Below are 11,785 nucleotides of genomic sequence, written 5' to 3' on the forward strand. Positions count from 1 at the left end.
GCTTGCTAAAGCAGTACATATCTCTGTTGTGAGGCTTCAGAATCTAGGGTGTGGGTCACTTTCGGTACAGCAGGATGACCATGATGGACACAAGGAAATTAACCTGAATCCAGGGGATGAAGTCCAAGATCCACAGCAAAAAAAGAGACCATACTACTTAACCCTTAAGGAAGGGGCTTTTGCCATGTGGATGGTCCTGGAGCACAAACAATCTGTCCAGTTCTCCTTTATGTCTACAATGGCACTGAATCTGATTCTTGATTGACTCTGATTGAACAAAATGAGATTTATTTCAAAGTTTCAGTCTTCAATGTACTTATATAGGCCTATAAGTGCTTTTCATAATGTGAACATATTACCCTGGGGAATCCTGTTTCTAAAAGTAATCATAGCTCTCTCCAGGAATAAAGAGCTGTTTATTTGTCAATGCCAGTCTGTATATTTATGTATGTGTCAGTATACCCAGCCCAAAGTGTGCCAGACAGTATGGGCCAGTGTGTGAATGTACTATCTGTGTGTGTGTGTGTGTGTGTGTGTGTGTGTGTGTGTGTGTGTGTGTGTGTGTGTGTGTGTGTGTGTGTGTGTGTGTGTATGCGTGTGTGTGTGTGTGTGTGTGTGTGTGTGTGTGTATGCCGATCCATGCCGCTCCTGTGATGTCTCGCCACCGTGCACATCGCGCCCCAGGATTAGACAGCTCCAGCGTGGCAGGGCTTGATTGATGAGCCCATTCCAAATGTTTTTTCGTCCAAATCAGTGGGAGTTTAGTTGCCTTTGCGCATTTTAATACCAAACAAAACATTAGCGTCAGATTCCTAGGGCTGGTTGGTTCTCCCTGGATTTCATTAGTCATCCCTGCGTAGCGCGCTAATGCACCGCATGGCTCCGGGACACGAGGAGAGGCAGCGGAGATGAGAGACAGAGCAGCGGCAGAGGGCAGGGGGCCATTAAGGGATGATCATCTCATTCGGAGATTCCCTACTGCTCAGAGTCCCCGAGAGAGAGAGAGAGAAAATGTAAGAGAGAGAGAGAGAGAGAGAGAAATGGGGGGAGATGCTAGACCAAGATAGTGTTTTATTTTTCCTCTTTAGAAATATATGAAGGTGTTTGAAGTATTAAGTATTATTATTTGTATTATAAACACTGATTTTGCACTAAACATCAACTAGATATTTTATGTAGGTATTATATGACAGACAGAAAAGCTACTTCTCTAATGAATAAGAATGATCAAAATCTTTCACAGCATAACTTCAAAACTACCCGGAGCTGACAACTAACACTGTCAAAACAAACAGCCCTTGCCAAAGAGTAGCGCGTAGCGTAGCGAGATGGGCTCCAGCCCGGGAAGAGAGAAGAGGAGGAAGAGGGAAGATCATATTCTGTGCCTAATGGTGCGAGGCTCTTCCTGCGCCACACACTCAGCTGTGCGTAACACCACTCATCTTCCCTCATCTCCCTGCCAGGCCGGCGATGCAATTACACCCCCTCATCTACAGGGGGCTCTTCTCTTTTACCCCCTTTGGCCCCCAGACTGGAGTTGGGGAGGGAAGACGGGAGTAAGGGGAGGAGGGAGGAGGGTGGGTTGGTGCTCCTGATTCACGGTTAATCAATCATCGCGCCACTGTAATGACGCCCCGCTGCTCCCCTAATGTCTTCTGGCAGGAGCCGGCGCCGCTGGCATGGAGCTCACGCAGGCACACATATGGCCGCCCCGAATGAGTGACAGGACCCCTTTTGCGCGCGCCACCCTGCTCACCGGATGCCATCAGCCGCACGCTCACTCGTACACCCGCCTCCGGCAAAAAGTGGGGAGAGACAGTTGAGGAGAAACAGAGTTTGGAACGAAGGTAGAGAGAAAGAGATGGAGAGAGACAGGGAGGGAGGAAGAGAGAGAGAGAGAGAAAGAGACAGAGAGAGAGAGACAGAGAGAAAGGGAGGGAGGGATGGAGGCACACTGTGGGTGTGTGTGTGTGTGTGTGTGTGTGTGTGTGTGTGTGTGTGTGTGTGTGTGTGTGTGTGTGTGTGTGTGATACAAACTTTGGTCCTGCTTGGCTGATCTCCTCTTGTCAAAGTGAACTGTCAAGAACACTGCACCAAGTAGGGCAAGACTGACCTGTGTCTGCCCACCCAAAAATGATTTAATGAAATAATCTCCCTCTCCTGAACATGTGGGAACCTGTCAAGACTCAATACTCCTGAGGAAATAGGAGCAGAAACTGACTCAAGCATTTCAGGGGGAGGTCAGGAGAGAAAGTGTTCTACATGTTCTGTTTTTTTAGACAGCCCTCTCTCCATAAGTCTGTCCCTTTCAATGGGTTACTTAAAAAAATGCACATAACATACCCCTCAAATTCATTTGAACTTAAGCTATGAACAAAAACATTAAGACGCTGACATAAATTCTGTAACATGCAACATTTACTTTCTCTCAATTAAAATATGAAAGCACATGCATCATCGTGGTATCTAGGTAACACTAGACTTAGCTACTCTCTGGATTGCACTGAGATAAAGGCTAGATCCAGGCTAAGTTTGGATTTCACAGGTGAATCTCCTTTCAAAATACAGGTCAGTTGAGGACTAGGTCAAACATGGTCTTTAACACTACTCTGCCCTGCATAAAATACAGTATTAAAATAACTATACTGTCTATACTGCCTATACTTTCTGATATGAGTCAAACTCCAGGTGATGATCCTCTATAAACAATTTATTTGAAAAAAAAAAAAAAAACCTTAACTATTTCTCTGACGGCAATCTCTGAAACAGATGGTCGACATGAAACAAATGTATAGATCAAATTTGAGGATGGGACTCATGAGCTCCATAATCGGCAACCACATTTCCTATTATCTAATCTATAAATTAGGCTATTTAGGAAGGAAAAATCCTAACCTAAAGAGTATCTTTGTCTACTAATTATTCTGTGCTCATAGTGGACAAAATAAAGAACTGCCGACATCACACAGACCATGGGCTGAGGGTCACACAGAGACCGTGATCTCAAGATGACCCTCCGAATGATGTGTGTGAGCTTGGCGGTGTGAAATCAGCATCTGAGGAATGAGCCTGTGCCCATAGTGGTCCTCTCCCGTTGGTTACACCTGACAACACGAGTTTCAAGGAGAAGAGCTTCCTGGGTCTCATGTATTGGCATGCGGAGGCGGCCACATGAAGCCCATCTGTCCAGAGAAAAAACCTTTTCGAGGATGTTTATGGCTGCTGCTGCTGCTATATAACGGCATCCCCCCTCCTCTCTCTGTCTGTCTATAGGCCTACTTCTGGCACTTATGGAGTAATCCATCATCCACTTTGAATGTTCTGTCGGCATCCCGCAATATGTCACAAGATTTCTTTATCTTTCAGGGAGATGGGTGCCTAGAGCCCTTGCATATGGTATAAAACTGAATTAGATTTGGTGAATTAAATTAGAATTAAGCCATATGGAGAGGTGAATGGTGTGTCATAAAATGTGAAATTAGTACATTCAAACTTTCAGAGTCACCACCACAATTTCAGCTTCCAACGTTAATGCTGATTGATGGCACCTTATCCCATGATAGGCCTACAGGTCTTCAGGAGAGAAAATATTGCAGACCGCAATATGCACATCAGTCCGATAGGCTAAAGATATGCTACAACTGCAGCAGACTACAGAATTCCTTTTTCATGTCTCAGATCATATCAGTGGACAAGGACAAGTGTTGGTCAAATTAATAGGTTTTCTTCCCAACATTAACAATTATAGGGCAAAAGCAGCACCTTAGAGCATAAATCTTCTTTTAGTATAAATAAATAGCTATAATAAAAATAACTTACATATTTTTGGACGGTGTGAAAGGTGAACGAGAGATAGAGCATGGGATCTGGAAAGGACCACGGGGCAGAAATCGAACCCGGGTCCCCGGCATATGGTGCAGGTGCCCCAGCCAGTTGCACCACAACTGGGGCCTAGAACATAAATCTAAATGGACCACGGCTACCCCTTTTTTTGACAGGGTCCTGTGCCATTTTCAATTCATCTTCATAAATTACAGAACAGAAGTTTATTGTAATATTCAGTCAGGCATACTTTTTTAGTAGTCCATTAGTGTATTCTCTCAGGTCTGAGTTTTAGCCATAATTTAAAGGCCTAATAATATTTTAGCCTAAATGAACTGACAAAATGTAGGCTACTACAACTAATAAAATAAAATTTCAATTTCAAGAGGACATAGCCAATCCTTTTGTCCTGAATTTACAATTAGGACAACATAACCCTAATTACTGTATAGTTCTATGTCTAACCTGGGACATCGAATGTAGTGGCTTAGCATTACATCCCAGCTGTGTATCCAGAGCCATATGACTCTGGGCCAATCTATCCATATTGAATCTCTTCAACATCACTGCTAGATGAATCATGAGACATTCAAAAAAGCTTACCGTCTGTGAGTAATACACAACACACCCAGCTGATTCAATTAACGTTCCTGTACCTTTCTGCTCTTCTGTGGTTTAAAAGCAATTCACTACCGCACTTCCCCTGTGTTCCATGAAATTGAGCCAGATTGCCGTGTCTCTTTAATTAATGCATTCCTCGTTACACAAGAATAGCTTTTCAAGTCATTACTTGAGTTTTTTTAAGAGCAAGTTTCTAGTTTTAATTAACCTCCCTATACATTATGTTCGTCAATACCCATGACAGGTGTATTTGCAAATTTACCAGCGCAGCGCTGATGCATTCACGCACAGAAACTGAACCGATAGCCTATACAGAAAAAAAAGAAATAATAATAATAGAATAGAAAATAGAATGTTTTGTTCATGTCCTGTACTTTCATAGCTTTGCAAGCTTTTTTTGATAATTTGACTGCTGCATTTATCTGCGTTAAATATTTTCTGCGATGAGTCAACTTTATGTGGACTATGTTTATAAGCAAAAATTCCACTTACCAATTTGAAACAGTGATTCATAAGCATTTCCCCTGCCCTGGGCAAACAATAAACCGTGTCTCGTCTAAAAGTCTCCATCTTGTGGCTTGGTTCGACACGCTGCTACTCAAGCAAAACTAGGATGACTTCAGTATTGTGATGTTCGCCACAAATGCTCTGAAATGTTAAAGCCTAGGTTATTACAATCATAATGATCAAAAAGCAAATAGTTTCCCAAATAAATCCCATAACAACTGATGCTACCACAAGGGGGCAGCATGTGGTAAACACAAAATAGGCCTCCATATGCTGACACAAAGGTTGATGAAACATTTCTGGCCAGAATAGTCCAGTCAGTAGGCTTTACCGGTCCTGAACAGTACTGATTTTAGGTTAATCATTTCTTCGGTTGTGTTCTACACATGCAGAGGTAGACAGCCCGGGTCCAGAAAGCAAAAGTCCTGCCATATATTATTTCTACCTGTGCACTGGACACAAGTGATCTAGCTGATTATCTGACTGCTAATTACAATGACCTGGTTTACTAAATGGTTGGATAAAATACAGTACATACAAAATACAAATACAGTACTTTTACTTTCTGAACCTGGGATGTCCGCCTCTGTAACACATCCTGAAGTCTTGAGAAAAAGACTCCAAACATACGTATTCATGGGTAATGAGGGGAAAGAAAGAGGCATGTGCAAGGACTTATCAAAGTTAAGTGTTTATTAGAAAGTGTTGGTCCAAATGCTTTATTTTGGTAGCAGAGAGACAGTTAAAAGAGAACAAAACAGAACAGAAAAAAAGACAATAGAACATTGAGCGTTAGAGAGGATGCACATGTAGACATGTTTATGCCAGCTCCTCCTCTCCTTCCTCTTCAAACTCTCCCTCTTCCTCTGCAGTGGCATCCTGGTACTGCTGGTACTCAGACACCAGGTCATTCATGTTGCTCTCGGCCTCAGTGAACTCCATCTCATCCATACCTTCACCAGTATACCAGTGCAAGAAGGCCTTGCGACGAAACATGGCAGTGAACTGTTCAGAGATGCGCTTGAACAGCTCCTGGATGGCGGTGCTGTTGCCAATGAAAGTGGCTGCCATCTTGAGGCCCCTGGGTGGAATGTCGCAGACGGCGGTCTTGACGTTGTTGGGGATCCATTCAACGAAGTAACTGCTGTTCTTGTTCTGCACGTTCAGCATCTGCTCGTCCACCTCCTTCATGGACATGCGGCCGCGGAAGACGGCAGCCACCGTGAGGTAGCGGCCGTGGCGCGGGTCGCAGGCAGCCATCATGTTCTTGGCGTCAAACATTTGCTGCGTCAGCTCTGGCACAGTGAGGGCACGGTACTGCTGGCTCCCCCTACTGGTGAGTGGGGCAAAGCCGGGCATGAAGAAATGCAGACGGGGGAAAGGAACCATGTTGACAGCCAGCTTCCGGAGGTCAGCATTAAGCTGGCCGGGGAAACGGAGGCAAGTGGTTACGCCACTCATGGTGGCAGAGACCAGGTGGTTCAGGTCTCCATAGGTAGGAGTGGTGAGCTTCAGGGTGCGGAAGCAAATGTCATAGAGCGCCTCATTGTCAATACAGTAGGTCTCATCGGTGTTCTCCACTAACTGATGCACCGATAACGTGGCATTGTAGGGCTCCACAACTGTGTCTGACACTTTGGGAGAAGGCACCACGCTGAAGGTGTTCATGATGCGGTCAGGATACTCCTCCCGGATCTTGCTGATGAGCAGCGTGCCCATGCCAGAGCCTGTGCCGCCACCTAGTGAGTGAGTGAGCTGGAAGCCCTGCAGGCAATCACAGCTCTCGGCCTCTTTCCTCACGACATCCAGAACAGAGTCAACAAGCTCTGCTCCCTCAGTGTAGTGGCCTTTGGCCCAGTTGTTTCCAGCACCACTTTGACCTGACAGGAAATTCAGCTGTTACGACCACATACTGAATGAATCCTTTAATACAGTAAGACAATTTTGCCCAAAAAGTATAGAACTCACCAAAGACAAAGTTGTCTGGTCTGAAAATCTGCCCAAAAGGTCCCGACCTGACAGAATCCATTGTTCCAGGTTCAAGGTCAACAAGGACAGCACGGGGGACATATTTGCCACCTGTTACAGAAGTTGACATAATTGAAAAAACAAAAACACATAACATTTGCATCTGATCAAGTTCAAATGGATTGGATTCAAATGACTTACCAGTGGCTTCATTATAGTAGACATTGATCCTTTCCAGCTGCAGATCACTGTCACCGTGATAGGTGCCAGTGGGGTCAATGCCGTGCTCATCACTGATGACCTCCCAAAACTACAAAACCAGAAATACCACGTTAGCTGACAGCTGGCTCACTAGCAAGACCAAGAGGGAGGCAGGAGGCAGGAGGCAGGAGAGAGGCGGGTTAGGCAGCAGGTGGTAAGTCATTTTTTTGGCAACTTAAGACACCTATGAAGTAATGTAAGTTATGTCAACAGCGACGTTAACACCTTAGCAACCGTTTGCAAACATGTTAATGGTTTATGTAACCTCCATCATCAGTTGTCAAAGCCAAGCAACTAGCAGCGAAGTTAGTCAAATTAAACACCATTGCCAAGTTAGCTTCTAACGTTAGTGTTTGCAGTTGTTCGGTGAAGCAAAAGTCGGGAGTGACAGTTTAGGCAATCACAAAATTCCTAACAGGGTAATAATAATGATGCTTTGACTTGAACACAAATTAACGTTACCGAGCTATTAACTACTATCAATGTAAGTTAAGGTGATATCCTACTTAACTTAACATTTATCAGGCAACGTGAAACATTCACTCAGCGGGTAAATTAACTGGAACAACGTTTTCTGTTCAGTTAGTAGCAGCTAACCGACGTGTTAACTTGTGCCTTCGGTTGGCTGGCTCGTACCACCGCAACCTGTTAAGACGCCAAAAGCAAAGCTTCAATACACAAACCTTGGCTCCAATCTGGTTCCCACACTGCCCAGCTTGTAGATGAACGATTTCCCTCATTTTCACACAATCTACTTTTAAAATTACAATAGAAAAAAAAGTTTTGTTACTGTCCTGTATGACAGTCTAACCACTCCACCTGTAACAACAGCGATAACTAATTCAAACAATGAATGACCAGCACTTATAAACTTTACCGACCAACACATTTACTCATAAATGGTTGAAAAATGCGTCAATCATTGAAAAGAGCAATATTATTGGTTGACATACATTGGCTGCTCTGACGCAACGGATTTTGATTGGTGGTAAACGGTTACAGTGAGTTGTCAATGGCGACGAGGCAGCAACATTTTAAGTCGCTGATTACACTTGGCAACCTTTGTTTCTGGTGACCAGATATGCTGACGTGAAAGGGTATAATAACGTTAATGCCAGGCTTATGCACATGCACAATTTATTAGGCTGCACTCATTACCTCCTTGCCCAAATAGTCTTTAGGCCAAAGGCGTGCAGAGACATGTTATGTTGCATATTGAAATTAGATTAAAGATAGCCTGCTGTAAATCTGCAATGCCTGCTACAGTGCATTGACATGCAAGGGAGTTCTGTAATAGCTTATATTCTGTTTCAGTTTCTTTGTTGTAAATGTTGTTGACAGTGACATTTTCATTATTTGAGGTGCCAGAAACAAGGTAGCCAAAGAAGTCGGGAAGGCTACACCTGATCTAAGGTCATTCCAGGCAAAGGAAAGAGTGTGTGAGTGAGAGTTTTAATATGTCATTCCCCGTTGGAATAGAAACAGTCTATCAATGGGCAGATATTTCACTCTAGATAGCAAAATGAGTAGGCCTACTATGGACATTTTATACGAAGCCTTGGGCTACAGTAACTAAATAGGGTAGTTTTTTGTCCCCTATAGCCTAGCCTACAACCTTACGTGAATTTGGATGAGACAAGGTCAGCAAGTTTCTTGAGAAAATAATTCACATTAGTGCATAGAAGTGGGTAGGCCTAAGTCAAATATATGCACTTGAGTTAAAGCATGGCAACTCTTGACAAGATCATGGTCATTGCTTGTATACACCAGTCCAAATGTCTCTGTTCCCTTTAAACTTTACGTGTACCTGCCTGGGTGCTTGCTGGTGCTGATGCATCAGGTTTCGTCAAGGCAGGCAGGAGTGCAACATGAGGCAGGGAATGCATTATGCATGCCTGATGAGGAGAACGGGCCTGCAGAGAGGAGAGGAGCGGAGCGGAGCGGAGCACAGAAGCAGGAGAGCAGAGGCAGGTGTGAGCTGAGCTAGCAGAAGGCAAGATAGGATTAGAAGAATGGGAGCCAGCTCTGTCAGCAGAGGAATTTTAATGTGATTAGAAAACATTGTGGTCTCAAACTAAAAACGTCCTACTTCCTACTTTGTTTGAGAAGACATAATTGCTCCATAATTGCATTAACCAGCTCCTGGTTATCTCAGGGTACTGTTAAAAATGTTCTACAGAATATTAGAGTTTGAATGTATTATTATTATTATTATTTAAATATCTATATATTTTTTCAATCACAAGAGTTATAGGTGACAGTTATTTTGTTGCAAAAACTCATTTACAGCAGCTGTATTAGCCATGTGGAAACTGGGCCACTTGCTGCAGCTGAATGCTCTGGCTTTAGAATATGACTCATTGGCGCATTAGGGCAAAAGAATTTCAGGCCAGGACTTAAGTGGCAGACATGCCATGCAACAGCTGTCTTGTGCTGTGGGTGATATCAATAATGCAGAGCTAGATTACCTTACACTCCATGGCTGTTGCTAATGTAATTGTGCTCAGGCTCTGCTCTGTCACCCCTCCAATACGACATGGGTTAATTTATCTGTTTATATAATGAGACGTTTTTCTGTTGTCTGTTATTGTAGTTGTGAAATATAGTAGTAATAAAACTTTGAGTGTGCAGTATCATTTAAAAAAAAAAAAAAAAAAAAATGCAAAACGGTGTTTTACAACAGGAAACTTTATCTTAAACCACCTGCACACATCACCATTTACACACAAGGAAAATAGTGTTTTCTAGATTCCATTAATTTTTACAGCTCAAATAAATTTGTATAGCAGGTTTATTGAAATAATTTGAATTTTGAAGTTGTTTCTATCACTACTGACTGAGCACAGCCTCCAATCAGTCCATAAAATGACATTAAACAGGTTTGTATGTCTGAGTATTGTAGTACACACAGTACGCAGTTTTTAATGTAGATATTCATAGTCTTAACAGATGTAAAAGTATAGTCAACGTTGCTTGGGACAAGCCTTTAATTTGTATTGACCAGTCCACAGTTCACTGTTACGGAAGAGGCAGTTTAGCTGGGCTTGGTGCTTGCCGCTTGGCTCATTGTTTGTTGTGCCTGACCCTGTTTTCCCTCCCCTCTGCTCTGTTGTTAGAGATCCCCCAGGAGAAAATGCTCCGGACGGAACAGGACCTCCCCCACGACTGAGAAACAAAAACAACTCTATGGAAACGGCACAGCTTTTAACCCATGGAAACCTGAACCACACACCAATAGAACAGATAAATGAACATTAAACACACACCCCTGCTCTATATACCTGTCTCATGAATGGAGTGACCTTCTGTGAAAGCCAACTTCCTACATCTGATGCTCCTTATCTTCCCAAATGCTTTTACAGGGTTGAATGTCGTGTCTCGAGTTATTGCTCGACCTACTCTTATATATCTTCTTAATCTGTCTTTTGTAAAGCTTGCTAATTATTCTTGAAGTAGAATTTGATTTGTATGCATAGTGGAAAGTAAATGCACAAGCTGGGTCTACAGAGTGTGCCCTAGCCACAGCTGTTATGATATATTTGGATGTGAAACAATGTGAGCCTATCTCTTTCTTTTTCTTTCTCTCTCTCACACACACTCTCTCTCTCTCTCTCTTGCTGTCTGTCTGTCTTCATCCAGAACTTAAACCCTGGGATTTTTCCCTCCTGTGTTTTCACAGCACTGCTGAAAACAGATAACCAGTCATGCAAGCTAACTGCCTGGCATACCTCAATGGTGGTTCGCCTGGCTGAGGCAGGAGGGGGCAGTGGGCACAGAGTGGTTGTTAACTGGCCCTGTTTTTTTTCTACATATACAGAGCTGACATCCAATCAGACCCCAGAACACCTGGAGAGACCCAATCAGAGACCCACAAGGCAAGTTTGACTTCAGAGCAGAAAAAGGCGGCAAGCATAGGTGCCCAAGGGCTCAAATGACTTAAATGTTCCATGGACAACATTCTCCACACTCAAGATCAGTCACTTGGTTGCGTTTTGTGGAGGGAAAACTTGTACCCCATATATTTCCGTTATGAAATTCCAATGAGATGAGATCAGTAGGTAAACTGTGTTTGTTTCACATCTCAGTCATCCGTACCATCTGACTTCATTGGTTTGACAGAGATGTTTCATCACTGGCATCATAGACATATATATCTATGACTGGCATGATACATGTGTCATACCATGGAAGATGAAGTCATGTGATTGAAAAATAAAGTATGAAAATGTACGGAAAAAAATACATTGTATGGATGGAAATACACACAACACAACCACTTCTGTTTCTTAGACTTGAATTAGCAGTGTTTTGTTGGTATTTGTAGCTAATGTGTAAGCTAGTGTATTTGTAGCATATTAGGTATTTGTAGCTAATGTAGCACAGTACTTCTTCTCTTTTTTGTTAATGCCTATACTGTTAATTCCAATGCCTCTCACTATAATTTAAATTGTATGAACTGTACATTTCAATAATCTACAGATGGAATGATATAAACAATCTTGTTTTTTTTTACTATTATTATTATTATTATTATTACACAGCTCAGGAAAAAAAGAGACCACATTTTTCTGATGTCATCGGTTGCTGAGTGATATTAGAAATTAAG

At 42.8% G+C, this 11,785-nt stretch overlaps 1 protein-coding gene across 1 annotated transcript; it reads right to left on the reverse strand.

Moving 5' to 3' along the window:
* Positions 1–5,625: 5,625 nt before the first annotated feature.
* zgc:55461 (beta-tubulin family protein) lies at positions 5,626–8,053 on the reverse strand. Its single transcript, XM_062553918.1, has 4 exons — positions 7,863–8,053; positions 7,120–7,228; positions 6,919–7,029; positions 5,626–6,830 (listed from the first exon to the last, which is right to left on the reverse strand). Exons 1-4 carry the CDS (start codon positions 7,917–7,919, stop codon positions 5,770–5,772), a joined length of 1,338 nt encoding a protein of 445 aa, XP_062409902.1. The 5' UTR covers positions 7,920–8,053; the 3' UTR covers positions 5,626–5,769.
* Between the last annotated feature and the right edge of the window lie 3,732 nt (positions 8,054–11,785).

This window comes from Sardina pilchardus, chromosome 14 (genome assembly GCF_963854185.1).
Source record: "Sardina pilchardus chromosome 14, fSarPil1.1, whole genome shotgun sequence".
NCBI lineage: Eukaryota > Metazoa > Chordata > Actinopteri > Clupeiformes > Clupeidae > Sardina > Sardina pilchardus.

Bases quoted from the DNA above. Each gene is read 5' to 3' on its own strand.
- zgc:55461 (XM_062553918.1), bottom strand. From the start codon at position 7,919: ATGAGGGAAATCGTTCATCTACAAGCTGGGCAGTGTGGGAACCAGATT. The intron at 7,229-7,862 runs GTTTGTGTATTG...CTGGTTTTGTAG, and splicing joins GGAACCAGATTGGAGCCAAG to TTTTGGGAGGTCATCAGTGA. The intron at 7,030-7,119 runs GTAAGTCATTTG...CTTCTGTAACAG, and splicing joins CTACTATAATGAAGCCACTG to GTGGCAAATATGTCCCCCGT.